This window comes from Megalobrama amblycephala, linkage group LG1 (genome assembly GCF_018812025.1).
Source record: "Megalobrama amblycephala isolate DHTTF-2021 linkage group LG1, ASM1881202v1, whole genome shotgun sequence".
Taxonomy (NCBI): Eukaryota; Metazoa; Chordata; class Actinopteri; order Cypriniformes; family Xenocyprididae; genus Megalobrama; species Megalobrama amblycephala.
In genome coordinates, this window is record NC_063044.1 from 64,555,664 (window position 1) to 64,575,995 (window position 20,332).

Sequence of the window (20,332 nt, forward strand, 5' to 3'; positions counted from 1 at the left end):
TTTCAACAGAACAGATCAAATAGAAGGACATGGCACTAGAGTTTCAAAGGCAGACTTAAATAAATGACTCTGAAGTTCAACACATGAGCACCGGTCTATAAAAGCTCAGCCTCAGTAATGTTGCATGGCCGAAAACAGTCTGTCTGAAAGTGTCTGTATTTATGTTTGTGTTCCTGTGCGCTGCACATTTCTGCCAATTTGGATAGTAGCCCACAGCTAAATTACAGCCAGCAGACATTCAGATGTTTGGGCAGAAAGGATATTTTTATGCTGAATAGCGGTGCTCTGCCGCTGGCTTACTGCCTGCACTTACTGATTGTTAGATAGATTTTCAGCTAATAAGTAAAATAACACACATAGCCTACACAAAACATCTAGTTTACAGGTCTGTTGGTCTGTTGTGAAGCTTTCTTTGTGTCTGCCTGCTTGTTACACATTTCAAACCATGGTGTTTTAAAACATCTAGAGAGATAGCGTTTCAGTATTCACAGTCATCTCATTATAGTAGTTACTTGGTTGTAGAGGATTTTTAAAACTCTTAAAGTTCACACAAAAAAAATCAATATAATGTTTTCAATATAATGAAGGTGAAATGAAAAAGAAAGAAAAAAGTACCACAGAACTGGTCCATATGATGTACACTATTTCCAAGTCATCTAAAACCATGATAAAATTTGAATCAATTTCCCCTTGAAAATAATAGTTCGATTTTGATGTATTGAAGTACTGTAACAGTGTCCCAGTTGTGGAGGAATTATTTTTTTTGAGTTGAATCTTTTTAATAAAATGCTTGCTGTAGTTCACAAAATCGGTCTGAATTATTCATTTATGAAAATGAATAATTCAGAATAATTCTTTCTTGAGCTGTAGTATGACGAATATAATACAGTATAATATAAAATGTGACCCTGGACCACAAAACCAGTCACAAGGGTGAGATTTATACATCATCTGAAAGCTGAATAAATAAGCTGTTCATTGATGTATGGTTTGTTAGGATAGGACAATATTTGGCCGAGATATTTGAAAATCTGGAATCTGAGGGTGCAAAAAAATCAAAATATTGAGAAAATCGCCTTTAAAGTTGTCCAAATGAAGTCCTTAGCAATGCATATTCACTTATTTAAGGTAGGAAATTTACAAAATATCTTCATGAAACATCATCTTTACTTAATATCCTAATTATATTTGGCATAAAAGAAAAATCGATAATTTTGACCCATACAATGTATTGTTGGCTATTGCTACAAATATACCCGTGCAACTTATGTCTGGTTTTGGGTCACATATAATATAATGCAATGCATGTTTGGACCACTTTTATAATGTTGTTTTTTTTTTGTTTGTTTGTTTGTTTTTTTATCATTTTATGGTTCTTTTTTTCATTTTGTAGCTTGACAGCCCCAGTCCTCAGTTACTTTCATTATATTGAAAAGACGTTTTCTGTTCCACAAATTAAAGTAAGTCTCACAGGTTTGGAACAATGAGGTTAAATAAAGTATAACAGAATTGGGTCAAATGTATCTTTAAAAAAGAAAAAGAAAAGTAAGAAAGTATAAAACTCAAATATCCAGAAACGCTCCTGCAGATTTGTATTATTATATGTGAAGGGGCACAGCAGTCTGACATTCTTTCTCTCTCTCTCTCTCTCTAGCTGCAGTCTGTGACTCAGACCCTGTCGTCAGGGTGGATGATGCTCAGTCTAGTTCAGTGGTCCTGACACCGATATCGGAGGTGTCGTCTGCGGACATGTCAGTCTCCTCCCCTCACTCCCAGCACCCAGACGGTCTACTGGATCCTGCCGGTGCCACCAGTGAGACAGGCGCTCAGCAGGACAGCCCTACGGGGGACACACCGGCAGAGAAAGACCCCAAAAAGGCCAAACAACATCTGCATTGCCCTATCTGCAAAGTCACTGTCAACTCCACCATTCAGATGGAAGCTCACAATAGTGGTGCATACCTTTATTTTATTTCATTTTTTTGTTTTCACTACTGTTTCCACTACTGCGGTCAGTAAGATTTTTTAAAAGAAATTAATACTTTTTTTCAGCAAGGATGCATTAAACTGATCAAAAGTTACAGTAAAGACGTTTATAAAGTTAGAGAAGATTTCTTTGCGGTTCTTTTGAAGTTTATATTCATTAAATAATCATGAAAAATATGTATCATGGCTTCCACAAAAACATTAAGTATTTCAACACTCATAAAAATTATAAATGTTTCTTGAGCAGCAAATCAGCATATTAGAATGATTTCTGTAGGATCATGTGACACTGAAGACTGGAGTGATGATGCTGAAAATTCAGCTTTGATCACAGGAATAAATTACTTATTAAAACATATTCAAATAAATGCAGTCTTGGTGAGTATAAGAGACTTTCAAAAACATAAAAAAAAAAATCATATTTGTTAGTATATTTACTTATTTTGGTCTTTAAACCCTTAAAAATCAACCCCATATACCAAATATATACGAATGAGAATAACGCATCATTTTTATCATACAGCATATTTCATCACCTCCATAGTAAATAATTTCAATATCATTTAACAAAATACATTTTTATTAAACAATATTGTAATCATAGAAATAACTGTAGACCATTATTCCATACTTATTCAACACATTTGTTTCAAACATTTACCAAAATTGTTTTTAATTCCATACATTCACCCAATAAATTGAGTGTATTTGTGCATAAATAAGTAACCTTCATCATGTGAATTCCTTCACCTTTCCACGTGTCACAGGCACCAAGCATAAACTAATGATGGATGGACAGAGTGTGTTGCCCCGACGACGAGGGAAAGCAATGTCATCCCGTGCCTCATGTAAAAGCAAGCGATTGGCCAGTAAGGGAAGTGTGGGCGTGGCCAGCAAGAGCTTCTACTGTGAAGTTTGCGAGATCCATGTTAACTCTGAGACTCAACTCAGCCAGGTAACAAAACAAATGTACATAGATGCATGTTCACATTTCATGTGTTCTCTGTTATAAGGACAATTCAACTTCCTAGCCTAAACTAGCTGTGTTTTTGAGTATCAGGGTTATTTTATTCAGTCAGAAATGATCTTCTAGAAATTGCCAGTCCATTGACAGAACAGCTGGCGATCATCTACACCATTAACAGACACATATTTTATCCTGTAGTCAGGTTGATTGACAGGTTCAATATTTCTCAGAAGAAACACATCTCTCCTTAGCCAGGTCTGTTACCTGTTATAATTGTGTTGGGGAAAGCATGTGCTATAGTTTCACACATGAAAAAATTAATTTAAATAAGAAGATCTTGCTCTGCAGGTTATACGCATCTCATTACCTCATTTGGATTTCTGGGTTGGATTTTCAGTATACCAGGAATATGCTAATCAGGCCAAAACCCTTTAATATAAAGTCATCGTAACTGATCTAATCTGTGTTCCCAGTGCATATTGATTGGGCGTCTGTGTGCTGGTGGAGATTAAATTGTTTTTTTTTGTTTTTTTGTTTTTGTTTTTTCTGGTAATATGACTCACCAAATTTGTCATATTGACATTGGATCTAATCAGAAAATCTTCTGGCATGGAATTTATAAACGCATATACTTTGTTCATAAATCATAACCACAGTGAACATCTCATAAACCATTCTTACATAAATTGTTGCATTGAATTGAAACATTTTACACTTTTTTTTCTGCTTGTGTTTCATGATTGAGGTGTGTGTGAACCCTACATTGTGATTTTTTGGTCCCCATGAGTAAAACAGCTTATAAATAATACAAAATGAAGTCTTTTGAAAATGTAAAAATGCAGAATGTTTTCTGTGATGGGTAGGTTTAGGGGTAGGGTTAAGGTTAGGGGATAAAAAATACAGTTTGCACAGTATAAAAATCATTAAGCATATGGAATGTCCACATAATGATGTGTGTGTGTGTGTGTGTGTGTGTGTGTGTGTGCACACATTTTTGTGACATATCAGGACACAAATGTGTATAATGACATGGGTATGACATAGATATTACAAGGAGAGAGTGACTTATGAGGACATTACCACATGTCCCCATTTTTCAAAAGGCTTATAAATCATACAGTATGGGTTTTTTTTTTTTTTTGACAAAGTAAAAATGTGCACAGTTTCCTGTGATGGGTAGGTTTAGGTGTAGGGGTAGTGTAGGGGGATAGAAAATACGGTTTGTACAGAATAAAAACCATTACGTTTATGGAGAGTCCCCGTAAATCACATATACAAGTGTGTGTGTGTGTGTGTGTGTGTGTGTGTGTGTGTGTGTGTGTGTGTGTGTGTGTGTGTGTGTGTGTGTGTGTGTGTGTGTGTGTGTGTGTTGGTGGCCTGTTGTCCTCTCAGGCCTAAGGAACATGACATTTAATGGTATTTCATGCTTGCCTTAAGCCGTCTCTGAAGTGTAAAGTAAACAAAAAGAAGCCTGTTGAATAAGAAAGAAGGGAGGGAAAGAGGTGAAGGGTACTATAAAGTTAAAGTTTTTTTAGGGAAAAGCTGCACTTATTTGTTTATTATGAAAACACATTTGTCAGGCTTGTAAATGCAACACTAAAAGTACGCCTTTGTTTCTGTATTTGTTTAGCACATGAACAGCCGAAGGCATAAGGATAGACTGGCTGGGAAGCCCCCGAAGCCCAAGTTCAACCCTCACACCAAGAGCCAGCCTACCTCAGCAGCATCGGTGAGCACACACAAACACACACTACATGCTCATAGTCATGCCTTCCTGTGGCTCAAACAGTAGAGCATGGTGCGAGCAATATCAAAGTCATGGGTTTGATTCTCAGGAAATGCATGAATTTCTAACATGTGTTTCTTGAATGCATTGCAAGTTGCTTTGGATAAAAGCCTCTAACAATTGCGTAAATATAATAGTTGTATTCAGCTAATCAGCACAGAGCAGTTAAAAGTAAAAAAAAAATCAAATATTATTGTCTTATATACTGATGTACAAATACATAATTAAAACCCAGGGTTCATTTTAAGCAATTGGACTGATGATGATTGACAGGATAAGATAATAAGGCATGCCTCATCTCAGCATGACTGAATGGAAAGGTTGAAGGGGAAGGGGGAGGAAATAACTGAGGGAGGATGCCAGCAAACAGGCTCATCCTGATACAGGGAATAATTTTGCGTAATTAAAATGATTTTTATGTCTGCTACTCACACGCACACACTCTGTTATAGCAGCTCAATCTTTTGCAGCAGGGTGTCAGATGGAACGGTTATGCGAGTGGCGCCGTGTCTGCTATGAAGAAAGTTATCAGCCAATGCAATCTCTCCTCTCTGTCCTCGCAGGTGAGTGACAGAACTTAAAGCCAACTAACAGTCCATGGTTAGACTCTCTTAAAAATGTAGTGTATAATTTATGTGCCACATACAGTAACAACATTAGATCAACCAATGGCTTGACTTTGGGTCGGGACTAAATGTTAATTTGAAACTTGTTTGAAAACAGTCATTCTATGTGGTGCAGCGTGTGCAGTAGTTCTCAAACTTACAAGGGGGTCGCAGGATGACATAAGTGTTTAAATTATTTTAAAATATTAATAATAATTGATTTATTTATTTTATTAATCAAAATTAAAAATGCTAAAAACACACAAAATTATTTATATCATGGTCTGTCTGAATACTAGATTCTGATTGCCTGGAATTTGTTCATTAAAACCATTTAATGCACTGGTAGTTTCAGTCAGTTTAATCACCTTTCTATATTTAACTATATTTACATTGAAGCACACACACACACAAAAAAAAAACACACGCATGCAACACTCCCACACATACACTACAAAAATTGTAGGATTTACTTGATAAAATCCTCGTAACAATTTGCACATTTTAAGAAATTTTACTGCTACTGCTCTCTGTACAATTTATCTGTTATTATCAAGTAAAATCTACTTACTATTGAACTTAACATTCATAAAGGAATTAAGTAAATGTTACTCATATAGAATTAAGTACAATCTACTTAACTAAGTTAAGTAAATTTAACAAAATTAACTTTTTACTCAAATAGTATAACATTGTAGACACCAACACTCACCCAACACTCACCCAAACACAAACACTTCAATACCTGGTACACAATACACACTTATGGTAAAATTCAATAGATCATTTTTGAGTGTGAATGTGTCATTTTGAGAACAAAGTGAACTACAGATGTCACAAAATTGTAAGTTAATAAACCTAACAACAAAAGCAATGATAAAACAGTGTAAATACAGCTGTAAAACAGCAAAAATCAAATTTATTCATGCCCCAGTGCATGATGGGAACACCAGTATCAGAAAAGTTGAATAGGTTTTACTTAATTTTAAATTGTTGATATTTAAGCTTTAATTTCTACAAGCTTGAATTGAGTATTAATTTAGAATTTACTTTTTTTTTCAATTCTTGCCTGAACTAACTTTTTCATGTAGAAATTACTTTTTTTTTTTTTTTTTGTAGCATTTACTTCACCACAGAATCATTTTTATCAGTGTAGAAATCAGAGATCGCACTTCACTTCAGGTGGTTCCTTGCCTCCATGTTGTGCATTTAAATCATTTAACGCACTTACAGGTGCTGGTCATATAATTAGAATATCATCAAAAAGTTGATTTATTTCACTAGTTCCATTCAAAAAGTGAAACTTGTATATTATATTCATTCATTACACACAGATTAATATATTTCAAATGTTTATTTCTTTTAATTTTGATGAATATAACTGACAACTAAGGAAAACCCCAAATTCAGTATCTCAGAAAATTTGAATATTACTTAAGACCAATACAAAGAAAGGATTTTTAGAAATCTTGGCCAACTGAAAAGTGTGAACATGAAAAGTATGAGCATGTACAGCACTCAATACTTAGTTGGGGCTCCTTTTGCCTGAATTACTGCAACAATGTGGCGTGGCATGGAGTCGATCAGTCTGTGGCACTGCTCAGGTATTATGAGAGCCCAGGTTGCTCTGATAGTGGCCTTCAGCTCTTCTGCATTGTTGGGTCTGGCATATCGCATCTTCCTCTTCACAATACTCCATAGATTTTCTATGGGGTTAAGGTCAGGCGAGTTTGCTGGCCAATTAAAGACAGGGATACCATGGTCCTTAAACCAGGTACTGGTAGCTTTGGCACTGTGTGCAGGTGCCAAGTCCAGTTGGAAAATGAAATCTGCATCTCCATAAAGTTGGTCAGCATGGAAGCATGAAGTGCTCTAAAACTTCCTGGTATACGGCTGCGTTGACCTTGGACCTCAGAAAACACAGTGGACCAGCATCAGCAGATGACACCCCAAACCATCACTGACTGTGGAAACTTTACACTGGACCTCAAGCAACGTGGACTGTGTGCCTCTCCTCTCTTCCTCCAGACTCTGGGACCCTGATTTCCAAAGGAAATGCAAAATTTACTTTCATCAGAGAACAAAACTTTGGACCACACAGCAACAGTCCAGTCCTTTTTGTCTTTAGACGCTTCTGACGCTGTCTGTTGTTCAAGAGTGGCTTGACACAAGGAATGCGACAGCTGAAACCCGTGTCTTGCATACGTCTGTGCGTAGTGGTTCTTGAAGCACTGACTCCAGCTGCAGTCCACTCTTTGTGAATCTCCCCCACATTTTTGAATGGGTTTTGTTTCACAATCCTCTCCAGGGTGTGGTTATCCCTATTGCTTGTACACTTTTTTTCTACCACATCTTTTCCTTCCCTTCGCCTCTCTATTAATGTGCTTGGACACAGAGCTCTGTGAACAGCCAGCCTCTTTTGCAATGACCTTTTGTGTCTTGCCCTCCTTGTGCAAGGTGTCAATGTTCATCTTTTGGACAACTGTCAAGTCAGCAGTCTTCCCCATGATTGTGTAGCCTACAGAACTAGACTGAGAGACCATTTAAAGGCCTTTGCAGGTGTTTTGAGTTAATTAGCTGATTAGAGTGTGGCACCAGGTGTCTTCAATATTGAACCTTTTCACAATATTCTAATTTTCTGAGATACTGAATTTGGGATTTTCCTTAGTTGTCAGTTATAATCATCAAAATTAAAAGAAATAAACATTTGAAATATATTAGTCTGTGTGTAATGAATGAATAAAATATACAAGTTTCACTTTTTGAATGGAACTAGTGAAATAAATCAACGATGCGCACGATTTACTGTTTCGTTCCCTCAATTTACTAAATCATGCGCATGATTTACTGTTTTGTTCCCTTGATTTTTAAATTGTGAGCATGATTTACTGTATTGTTCCCTTGATTTTTAAATCATGCGCACAATTTACTATATTGTTCCTTTGATTTGCTAAATCTTACTAAATTGTGTGCATGATTTAGCAAATCGAGGGAACAAAATAGTAAACAGTTCACACAATTTAGCCTATAATGTGTTAGACAACGGGGGGCCTTTGAGTCAAAAAGGTTGAGAATCACTGAGCTATTGGCACAGAAATTATTCACTGCACCTTTAAAAAAGCTTTGTGATATAATAAATTGTTTGCATTATGATTCATCCCCCCCCCTCTCTCTCTCTCTTTCAGACTAAACTGGTTCTACAGAAGCAATTGACTAAAAATCTGACTGCCAGCTTCCTGCCCACCCACATGACTCCACCCACCCTCTGCACAGTCGCAGCCAATCCTCTTGCACTGCGACACCCACCGGGCACTACTTTCATTCAGACGCCGATCCTCGGCCCTGCCCTCTTTAGGCCAGCGCCTGGACCTCTGAGAGCCACACACACTCCCATCATATTTTCCCCTTATTGATCACCCATAAACGAAATAGGCACGCTCTTTCAACAAGGGCGCATATTCACGTGAATTAGTCTTACGATCCGATCTCAGTACTGACGGTCTCTGTGCAAACTTCGTCCGTGCTCCCGCTCTCTCCACGCTGTATACACGCGTATATATAAACACAAACACACTCCCATAGTGTTCCCTATCCTCCTCAAAGACTGTGACTCTGAGAGCGTCACTCTTGAACTATGCAGCAAAGGGAGAGAGAGTGTGTGAGAGAGATAGAGAGAGAGCAAGACCATATATGGTATATGGGCGGGGCCTCATTGCTAACACCATGCACTATGCAGATGAACGCTTGATTGACAGGACATGACTGATAAGGGAGTGAAAGAGCTATAAGAAGGATATTTAGCTTTGCTTTATGAGATATTTATCATTATACAGATATTAATCAGGTTTTTATTCTATAATTTATTAGAGGAAAGCCAATTTTAGAGACCTATAACTGCGCTAGCTGTTTGTTTAGTGAGGAAATGCAAACATCCCTTTACTTGATGCTTTTTTTTTTAGTATTTTCAGTTGTCATTCGTCTATTTTCATGTCGTTCCATGTGGATACGCTGCTGTCGGTCTGTGTATTCACACGCATTTCAATTAACCTCATCTGACCGACTTTTGTTACAATATAAACCTCATTGGTCTGTCAGTTTACAGATGCTAAGGCTTTCTGTCATGGGTAATCACCGAGTAACACAGAGTGCCAGTCTAATAGACGAAGGTGACAATTTGGTAGCAAGGCAACACACACTCGCTCCCAATCAGTGTCATAATTTTCTCAGTGTTGATGCATAGATTAGGTGATTTGAGATTGAAGATGCACACACACACACACACACACACACACACTCACATTCTCAGATGAGATGATTACAGTTCAGTCACAGTTTGACGTGGCCTTTTATGTCCGCATATTTTGCTCTCAGTATTTCCTTATTACGGCCTCACAAAGGTCAGTACGCCTGTCAGAAATCTGTCCGCGTCCCATCTTGATTAAGATCTAAAACCTCACCATGTTATTTGCTTGTGTGTGTGTGTGTGTTTGATCCAAAACCTGTCATGAATTCATTACTCCTTAGATTTTATTCAGAACAACATTTCTGATTCTGATTTAGTTGCACAGAGAAGCCATTGTAAAAACATAATGACCGTAATGACGGTTAATGAATATTCATCAGTACTGTTAAAGGGAGGGTGCAGGAGTATTTTAAGATTACGCTTGGATAGCTATGTATTCAGTTTCAAATATATTCATCCTCTACAAGTATACAAGTGTTCCTCTCAGAATGCACAGTCACATCGCTTTGTCCCAGATCAGTGTCATCTGATGGTTGTAGGTGGATTAAAGGGTTTTTTCCCTTCATTAATTACTTCCCCTCGTGTCGTTTCACACCCGTAAGACCTTTGTTCATCTTTGGAACAAAAATTAAGATTGATGAAATCCAAGAGTTTTTTTAGCCTCAATTGAAAGCAACTAAATTACCACATTCAAGGTCCAGAAAAGTTGTAAAAATATTGTTAAAATAGTCCATGTGACTACAGTGGTTCAACCTTATTAATTACTCACCCTCATGTCGTTCCACACCCGTAAGACCTTCGTTCATCTTCAGAACACAAATTAAGATATTTTTTGTTGAAATCCGATGGCTCCGTGAGGCCTGCATAGGGAGCAATGACATTTCCTCTCTCAAGATCCATAAAGGTGCTAAAAACATATTTAAATCGGTCATGTGAGTACAGTGGTTCCATATTAATATTATAAAGCGACAAGAATATTTTTGGTGCGCCAAAAAAAACTAAATAACGACTTATTTAGTGATGGCCGATTTCAAAACACTGCTTCAGGAAGCATCGGAGCACAAATGAATCAGCGTGTCGAATCTGCTGTGCGGAGCGCCAAAGTCATGTGATTTCAGCCGTTGGCAGTTTGACACGCGATCCGAATCATAATTCAATACACTGATTCATTTATGCTCCGATGCTTCATGAAGCAGTGTTTTGAAATCGTCCATCACTAAATAAGTCATTATTTAGTTTTTTTTGGCGCTCCAAAAATATTCTCGTCGCTTTATAATATTAATATTGAACCACTGTACTCACATGAACTGATTTAAATATGTTTTTAGTACCTTTATGGATCTTGAGATAGGAAGTGTCCATTGCTCCCTATGGAGGCCTCACGGAGCCATCGGATTTCAACTAAAATATCTTAATTTGTGTTCTGAAGATGAACGAAGGTCTTACGGGTGTGAAACGACATGAGGGTAAGTAATAAATGACAGAATTTTCATTTTTGGGTGAACTAACCCTTTAATGTTATGAAGCAATGAGAATACTTTTTGTGCAAAAATAATGACTTTATTCAACAAATTCATTTGTCCCCTGTGAGACTTGAACACTATTTTCGTTGCAGCGCTTCCAGGTTCTACGTTAGGACGCCCAGTATTGGCTGTTCATGTGAGCCTGTGTGTGAGGCTGATGCAGGAGCCGGCCAATAATGAGTCGGCATTCGGACGGAAGCGTGGAACTGTGTTCACTGCGTCAACTGTGTATGAGTCTGACAGGGGAGATACAAATTTGTTGAATAAAGTCGTTATTTTTGTTTTGTTTTTGCACAAAAAAGTATTCTCTTCACTTCATAACATTAAGTTTGAACCACGAACCGTGAACGAAGGTCTTACGGGTGTGGAATGACATGAGAGTGAGTAATTAATGACAGAATTTTCTTTTTTGGGTGAACTAACCCTTTAAGACTGATCATCTGACTCCAGACCTGTAGAATTAGATGTTGCTGTTAAGTCTATGTAGTTTGACCAGAGCCATTTTTCATCTGTCTGTTTTTTTTTGTTTTTTTTAAACATGCCCTAGCATAAAGAGCTTTTTGTAAATATTTTATGAATACAGCTTTTAAAAGTGAATCATTACATTTATAATATATTCAATTAGAGTAAATATGTAGAATTTTATGAGATGTTTAAAGTAGATTCTTTATCTGGTTATTGTAATTAATGTGATAATAAGAACGATCTTTACTTGATGAAGTTACTACATTTTGTCGCCATTTCTTCAGAGACATGCATACTGAAATAAGGAGATAATCTAATTGCGAAGTAGATAAGATTATGTAGTTTTTACGTCAAATTGTAAATCAAAGTGCTTTGAATCACACGCGAGAGAAAGAAGGCGATGGAATAAAAGAAATATTGTTAAAAAACGGGCTGAGACCGGAACACCCCGACAAGGCCTCAGAGCCTGGAGTCACGGGTGAGTCTCAAGCCCACTCAGGGCTCTTGCTTTTCAGAGGACGTTTCGCCATTTCGGGGATGAAGCCTGGGGCCTTGAACAGAGCTAACTAACAACAGCCATATTGACACTACAAGAGGCACAACATGGACACATTCTGTTTTTTGTTTTCTTTCTGAGGACACTTTAGAACAAGGACTTTGCTTTGATCAAATTCTCCTCTTTGTGTGTGTTTTGATAACTCCTGAACGCCAAACTGATCTCCATAAGGTCCATTGAAAGACATATAGTGAATGACAAATGACACTGGTCCATCAGTGGATACCTTCTCGCACAAGAAGATGTAACAAACGTAACTGCACCATTCCTAGTTGTGTTGTCCTCGTGAGGTCCATACAGCAGATATGGCTGGTTATGATACTTATGACTGTGATGGTCTCCGATAGGTTGATGGTTTCACATGTTGTCCAAAAGGAACAGTTCCAAAATATATTTAAGGTTGTTTGTTGTTTTTTTTTTTTTTTTTTTTTTGTTGCTTTTTCAGTTCAGTGAAATTCAATCTTTAAGCAATAATGACGGAAACTGGAACCTTTGTAAGAAAACAGAAGATGATTCCATTTCTTTCTCTCTCTCTATCTTTAGCGTATGTTTCTTACCTCGTTCTCTTAATGTTGTGAGCGCTCTTAATGATGGGAGGGTGGCTAGTGTTTCTATAGCCAATCTACAGGACATTGGAAAGCTTAATTTGACATTTCCCTCTGTTTATTTTACACCAATGGAATCTGTTCGTCACAGGACAGTCATGGAAACATCCGTTGCCAGCAGTGACAAGACAGTGGATGGAATTTTCCATTTCTTCCGTGTTGGTTCAGGGCTAATTTTACTATTTGAATCACACTCCCTTTTACTTCCTGCACTAGTTTGCCTGCCTTGTGCCAAAATATATTCTCATTAATGCCAAATTTAAGATTTTTTTTTTTTTTTGATAATCCAATAGACTGCACACACAAACTGTCACATAATCAAAAAGCACAAAAAAAAAAAAATCTTTCCCCCATCAGTGTTTTTAAAAATCATGGAGCCTCATGTGAAAATGTGCATGTGTGCGTGTGAACTGAAAAATATGTGAATTGTGTCCAATCCAACTAGATGTTTCTTAGGCATGAACAAAGAAGAGATTTTAATAATGCTTAATAGGGACATGGCCAGTATTGCGTATTTTAAATATTGACAGACATTATATATGTTGTTTGTTCTTTGTGCTCAATACATTTCTGTCTGTGACTGATCTAACATTGATCTGACCTGTCAGCTGACACAATGGGAAACGTATTTTCATAGGATTTTACGTCTTGGTTTTCTGACTCATTTGCTATTTCTCTGTATAGGGTGTGTGTGAATGCGTAAAAAATGAAATAAAGCAGAGAGTGAGAGAGAGAGAGAGAGAAATAAATCGATTAGATCTTCCACCTAGTGCTCTGGCTGTTCTTTTGAGGGCTTATGGGACCCCTGGTTATCGATGAGAGGATGACAGTGTGTCATGACGTCTTGCTTTATAATGACACTGTGTCGAAACTCCTCAGTTCTGTTTAAGCCCAGCCCCACTAGGCAAAATTCTATCATCTGTAACCCATGAAGATTCACACTACACAAAAGCCCTCTTGCTCATTCCAAATGTTCTTCTCAACTTTAACAATAATGCGACACCTTGTGTTTATGACGAGAACTGCAAGGACAGGTGCACACACTAATAATTCTGTTTTCACAAGTTTTACATATTATAGTAAGTCATTTAAACCTCTACATTCATAAAACATTTTAAAGTGGCTACTTTGAAGCTATCAATAGTAATTATTCCAGTATTTACTAGTATATTTAGATTGTTAATATCTTATATTGTTCATATCTCACAAGTACTTTTTGCTCAGTTTATGGGGTGTCTGTACATTTATGGAATTAGATTTGCTTTATTAGTTTATTGAAAACTTATGTTCAAAACATTTGGCACAAATATAATTCCATAGGGATTCGTGCCAGTATGGTCAACAAAAACTTAGGGAGCGTTTATGAAAGTTAACATTTGTAAGTTCAGATCAGTGAGAGGAAGAAAACAGTTAGCAAAGATGCATTGTATTTAAAACTGAAGTCAAACAGTTTTGCCAGCAATACATTTTGTCCAGTTTCAAAGAGTTTTATTCATTTTCAATTTATATTTTTATTATTTATTATTATTATTTTTTTTTAAAAGGGTTAGTTCACCCAAAAATGAAAATTCTGTCATTAATTACTCACCCTCATGTCGTTCCACATCCATAAGACCTTCGTTCATCTTCAGAACACAAATTAAGATATTTTTGATGAAGTCTGAGAGGTTTCTGTCCCTCCATAGAGATCCAACGCAACTACCACTCCAAGATCCAGAAAGGTAGGAATCATTAAAGTACTCCATGTGACACCAGTGGTTTAACCTCAGTTTTATGAAGTGACATGAATGCTTTGTTCACGCAAAAAATTTTTTACCTCTTAAAAAAATATATTGATCTGCAACACTTGTTCATGAGAGCATCATAACGCATGTGTGTTGTGTTCAGACTCGTGCATCAACTCAACGCACATGCGCAGGTGTTCACAAGAGCATCACGGCGTACACGTTTTGTGTTCACACGAGAGCTGACATTGTTGTGTGAACACGCTTTGGATAATATTTAGTAAATAAAGTGGTAAATTATGTTGGGTTTTTTTTCACAAACAAAGAACTCATGTCACTTCATAAAACTGAGTTTAAGCCACTGGAGTACTTTAATGATGTTTTTCCTACCTTTCTGGACCTTGGAGCAGTAGTTGCACTGGATCTCTATGGAAAGACAGAAACCTCTCAGATTTCATCAAAAATATCTTTTTTGTGTTCTGAAGATGAACAAAGGTCTTACGCGTGTGGAACTACATGAGGATGAGTAATTAATGACAGAAATTTTATTTTTGGGTGAACTAACCCTTTAGGTTACATTCAAAACATTTGGCACAAATCTAATTCCACACACATTCTGCAGCTGATTGATTTTAAGCATGCAACTTTTGAAGTTTTTGAACCCTTTGAGAGTGACATTTTTGAAACACTATGTTGTGTGAAGTATGAAATGGTTAATTTGCATAATGTAAAATCTTTGATCTGTGAACTGTAAATGCTATTGATGCACACTGATACAAGCCTCATTAAATGAAGGCTAGCTTAAAGCAAGCATTAACTTCACACATTGTTCATCACACACAGACACACATTCTCTCTCTCTACCTGGCAGAGGTGGAGAGCCCTCTATTATAAGGTCACTGCAGATCTAGCCATGAACAAAATGAAATATCTACTCCATAAAAAGATAGATAAAGGGCAAATAAAACCAATTCTCCCGTTTACTCCCCCTAAAGATTGAGAGACTGCAGTTATGCCGGGTTCATTCAGCCGCAATGGCTGCGGTGCTGTTAAGGAGACAAGCTTTGAACTATGTACGGATCTGTGCTTAAAAATAAAACCTCTTTACAGGACTTTACCATGATTTTTGACCATTGTGTACACTGAACGCTAATTTAGAGTAGAAAGGATTAATAAGCGGTAAACAATTCCAAGCAAGCATCTTTATTAAGATGTTGAAAAGCTGCTCATACAGTATATTTTCAGACAAAAATGCTTCATAATACTTTTAAACACATCAAAATGTATTTGAAAGCAATCTCTGCTAAAATAAGAGTAAAATCATTTTACATTTTACATGTAAAAAGAAAAAGAAAAAGAGAACAGCTTCAACTGAAAGCAAACATTATACAATATGACTGTCACATGGTGTCATGAGGCCATAAAATATGATGGCACAGTGGTGATACTTTAACTCTCTCACTCATATGCAATCAAACGTAAAAAATAAAATTTCAAAAAAAATTCAATAAAATTTCACTTGTGGAGACTTACTTAGAGAGGAATAAATCAGTAAACATTTTTAACAAATAGGAATGTGTTGTCTCACACAAAATAAGTAAAACATCCATGCAGTCTGCATTAACTAAATTAAGACATTCTTCTGTCAAGTTGATGTCACAAAAATAGCAGTCATCGTGGCTCGAATCTCTTTAAAATCTTACACAACACACGTTTGAATTGAACAAGACCAATCGTCCTAGCTGCTTTCACATAGGATGTAACAATTTTTTTGCAATGTAGAGGTATGTATTTTTCAGTGTAAAAGTATTTTGTTCTGTCAGTCAACTGTTTCAAGATGAGCATGAGATAAATATCGCACAGCAACATATGAACTCTATATTTGTTTATCAATATAAAACTTCATTAATGCAGTAACTTCATACAGTGTGCTGAACACATACAGCTTATAATGGCACTCCAAGTTAAAATGTTTCTAAAGATATAAAATTGAGTGTCTGTTGACGTTGCTCTTTAGAGATTTGCCTCGCATCTCTCTTCTAACACATCTTTGCGTTATTCTGTCAGCTCTACTGCCATCTTCTTGATCTCTAGCTGTCCAGGGATCCACTGCCCTTGTTCTTGTTGCGGCTGAGGGGGAAGGTGGATTTGCTCTGAGGTTGAGTCATTTTGCTGGCCAGATGGACGAAGGGCTCAATGAGCGTTCGTCTGTCGGTCACAGAGACCTCCCACAGCCTGACCTTCTCCTGCCGCGCCCACTGTTGAGCCGCCTCGCTGTCCACTCTCCTCTGATCCTGCAGGTCCAACTTATTACCCACAACAACAATAGTCACCTATGAGACGGAAAGACAAAAGTTTGTTTACATTTGTTTTTCATTATATCCACTATAATGTTAGTAAAAGAAAAAAGTAATCTTTTATCACAAAAGATATATGAAAATATGATTTCTCATTATTTGAACCCATTTAAAATACTGTTCAAAAGTTTGGGGCCAGTAAGATTTTTTTTAATGTTATTGAAAGTCTCTTATACTCACCAAGGCTGCATTTATTGATCAAAAGTACATTAAAAACAGTAATATTGTGAAATATTATTACACTTAATAAATAAAATAAATATTAGTGATGCACCAAAAATTTTGGTTGAAATGGTTTTGGAGGGCCAAAATCATTCACTGAAGCAGTGACGTTTAATTAATGCTTCTCTAATGGCACGTTTTGACTACGTCAGTATCTATTTTGTGTTGTCTAGAAAATAAAAAAAAAACTCTAAAGAGAATTTTGCTAAATATAAATATATATACACATTTTGCACAATATACATATATAATTTAGCTAAATATACAGTTCGAAAGTTTGGGGTCTGTAAGGTTTTTAACTCTTTATGGTACAGAGTTGCCATATGGCAGTAATTAATTTGTACTCACTTCCTTGTTATTCAGAAAAAATACAATATATGGCACTATAGCAATTAAAATGGCAGGCCTTAAGGTTGCCAATGATGTGCTGTTTTTAATTCCAATGACATTTGAATGTCCCTCAAAAACTCTCTTTCCCACTGTCACCCTCACACGGAAGACAGCTGTAGAAGTGCTCCAGAAATTGCTCTATTTACCTCATTTCTAAACATCTCTTCTCAAGGGGGATTTTTTTGCAGCATCTTTGACAAGTAAATTAGAAAGTTTTATTCACAAATCAACTTTGTCTAACATAGTTTTACTGTAAATTGAGAAAATATCAATGTTGCCATATGGCAACGCTGTACCACAGTATAATTGCAGTAATAATTTCCCCATTGGGATTTTTTATAGATAGTAGCATCAACAATATGATTCCTGTTATTTATTTTGAAGTGTTTTTGTAGTATAGTTGTATTTAAGTATAAATAACAAAATTATTTCTTCATTTCAGAAAATGAATATCAATATTTTACAGAAAGGGCAATAGGGAGAGTGCAGAGTTAGCTCTTCCATGTGATGACAGTGAGGATGAGTTAGCCAATGATAGGGATTAAATGATAGGGATCTACTTATATTTGGGTTGCATGAGTTCCAAGTATATAAATCTATCAATTTCTAAAAGAAATGTGCATTTAAATAGAAAAGAAAATCATAATTTTATAGAAAAACTACTTTTTTGACTATTTTCCATTGTGGTACAGAGTTGCCATATGGCAATGTTTTCCTAAGTACCCCAAAAAATATTTCATGGTTAGAACATAATGTGTACCATAGAGGGTTAATGTTGAAGTCTCTTTTGCTCACCAAGACTGCATTTATTTGAGCAAATACACTAAGTAATATTGTGAAATATTATTACAACTGAAAAAATAAGTGTTTTCTATTTAAATATAATTTCTTCAGTGTCACATGATCCTTCAGAAATCATTCTAATATGAAGATTTGCTGCTCAAGAAACATTTATAATTATTAATCTTAAAGGGTTAGTTCATCCAAAAATTCTGTCATTAATTACTCACCCTCATGTCGTTCCACACCCGTAACACCTTCGTTCATCTTCAGAACACAAATTAAGATATTGTTGATGAAATCTGATGGCTCAGTAAGGCCTCTATTGAAAACAAAGCCATTCAAACTCACAAGATCCATAAAGGTACTAAAACATATTTTAATCAGTTCATGTGAGTTCAGTGGTTCAATATTAATATTATAAAGCGACAAGAATATTTTTCAAAGTTTATCAGTTTATCAAAATAAACTTTTCAACAATATAGTGATGGGCCGATTTCAAAACACTGCTTCGGAGCTTTACGCATCGAATCAATAAATCGGAGAGCCAAAGTCACGTGATTTCAGCAGTTTAGCCGTTTGATAGGAGATCTGAATCACTGATTCGATTCGTAAAGCTCTGAAGCAGTGTACTCACATGAACTGATTTAAATATGTTTTAATACATTAATCTATCTTGAGAGAGGAAATGTCATTGCTCCCTATGCAGGCCTCACTGAGCCATCGGATTTCAACAAAAATATCTTAATTTGTGTTCTGAAGATGAACGAAGGTCTTACAGGTGTGGAACGACATGAGGTTGAGTAATTAATTACATTATTTTTGGGTGAACTAACCCTTTAAAAACAGTTAATATTTTTGTGAAAATTTTTTTTTCAGGATTCTTTGATGACTATAAAAGTTCAAAAGATCAGCATTTATTTGAAATAAAACTCTTTTGTGACACTATAAATATTTTACAGGCCCTTTTGATCGATTTAATGCGCCCTTGCTGAAAGAAGTATTAATATATAAAAAGAAAAATCACGCTGACCGCAAACACAACAAGCAGCTCACAAACCTCTTTTTTATCACGGCAGCGGTCGATCTCTTTCTTCAGAGCCTCTACTCGTTTGAAGGACTCTCTGCTGTCGATGCTGTAGACGAGCACGAACCCATCCGCGAAAGTGAAGTAGTGTCGCGGGAACTCCTGACCATCGCGCAGCCCGCGCGTGTCGTAGAACCGCACCTGTTCTCGCGTGCCGCGGTCCGTTTCCACAGACCCGATGTAAATGTCCTCCAGTGTCTCCATGGTCTCTGAACCTGCCAATCGGGTACTATGTGAATGTATTCATTCGTCTGAATTTTGAGAGGCAGGTGCTGCTGTCACAACACTCACCTGCAACATGGTTGGCGTACAGTAACTGCTCCAGAACTGCAGTTTTTCCCACTGATCCCTGGCCACACACCACCACCTTGCAGCTCTTGCCCATGATGATCACTTACAACTGCTCAGTCTTCATCAAAGTATAGAAATGAAGTAGAGTTAAATATAGAACTCTGTTAAAACCAGAGAAAACTTAACTGATGTGCTATAATTCTGCTGCTGTGTGTTATGGAGGGTTTTGGTTTGCATATATAGGTTACTACACCTGCTGATGCGCCTTTTCATCGTCCAGATTGCCGTACATTAAATACTAAGTTGTACTTATCCTCAATAGATATTATAATTCAACAATGAAAATAACCAAAGTAAAGAAAGGCTGAACTCACCGTACTCTCTTCCTGTTTATGTGCAGATTTTAGTCTTCGACGAAATTTGACACCAGTCCCGTTGAGCTGCAGTGCGCCCTCTTCTGTCGGGAGGACAGCGATACATGTCCAACAGCTCAATTCAGACAATGGCTATGACCACATATTTCATATTTCCTATAGCCGATAAGAAAACATTAACTAATAACCAAAAAAATGACGCCCTGCTCACTCAGTACAATTCCTACATCACATTTCTTCTTCGGTGTCAAGTTTGGTCATCCATTAACCATTAAAATACATGTAAAACTTTACATTTTTCAACAAAATACTTGAGACATGAATCTTACAGGTATATTCATTGTTGCATATGAAATAAGTCAATAGGCAAA

At 36.6% G+C, this 20,332-nt stretch overlaps 2 protein-coding genes across 10 annotated transcripts in view; one reads left to right on the forward strand and one right to left on the reverse strand.

Moving 5' to 3' along the window:
- Nucleotides 1–9,314, forward strand: part of znf385c (zinc finger protein 385C) — a 113,670-nt gene extending 104,356 nt beyond the window's left edge. For 5 of the 8 annotated variants that reach the window (XM_048209471.1, XM_048209478.1, XM_048209447.1 and 2 more), the window contains 5 exons: nt 1,655–1,954; nt 2,754–2,941; nt 4,584–4,682; nt 5,192–5,302; nt 8,530–9,314. In XM_048209471.1, coding sequence (XP_048065428.1) covers nt 1,655–1,954; nt 2,754–2,941; nt 4,584–4,682; nt 5,192–5,302; nt 8,530–8,757 — 926 coding nt within the window. In that variant the 3' untranslated portion in view covers nt 8,758–9,314. The remainder of the gene's footprint in view (nt 1–1,654; nt 1,955–2,753; nt 2,942–4,583; nt 4,683–5,191; nt 5,303–8,529) is intronic. The other 3 variants (XM_048209439.1, XM_048209462.1, XM_048209455.1) reach the window with 3 other exon arrangements.
- A 6,333-nt stretch (nt 9,315–15,647) lies between these two features.
- On the reverse strand, nt 15,648–20,117 carry nkiras2 (NFKB inhibitor interacting Ras-like 2). Of its 2 annotated transcripts, none has more exons than XM_048209522.1 (4): nt 19,962–20,117; nt 19,588–19,705; nt 19,270–19,511; nt 15,648–16,793 (listed from the first exon to the last, which is right to left on the reverse strand). In XM_048209522.1, the coding sequence occupies exons 2-4, from the start codon at nt 19,679–19,681 to the stop codon at nt 16,551–16,553; spliced, it is 579 nt and encodes a 192-aa protein (XP_048065479.1). In that variant the 5' UTR covers nt 19,682–19,705; nt 19,962–20,117; the 3' UTR covers nt 15,648–16,550. The 2 variants fall into 2 exon arrangements, with proteins under 2 accessions (XP_048065479.1, XP_048065487.1); XM_048209530.1 differs by having other exon boundaries at nt 19,841–19,978.
- Between the last annotated feature and the right edge of the window lie 215 nt (nt 20,118–20,332).

Excerpts from the sequence above, each read along its gene's own strand:
- nkiras2 (XM_048209522.1), bottom strand. The coding sequence starts at position 19,681 with ATGGGCAAGAGCTGCAAGGTGGTGGTGTGTGGCCAGGGATCAGTGGGA. Across the intron at positions 19,512-19,587 it reads GTACGCCAACCATGTTGCAG|GTTCAGAGACCATGGAGACA; the intron begins GTGAGTGTTGTG and ends CCCGATTGGCAG. Across the intron at positions 16,794-19,269 it reads GCTGCCGTGATAAAAAAGAG|GTGACTATTGTTGTTGTGGG; the intron begins GTTTGTGAGCTG and ends TCCGTCTCATAG.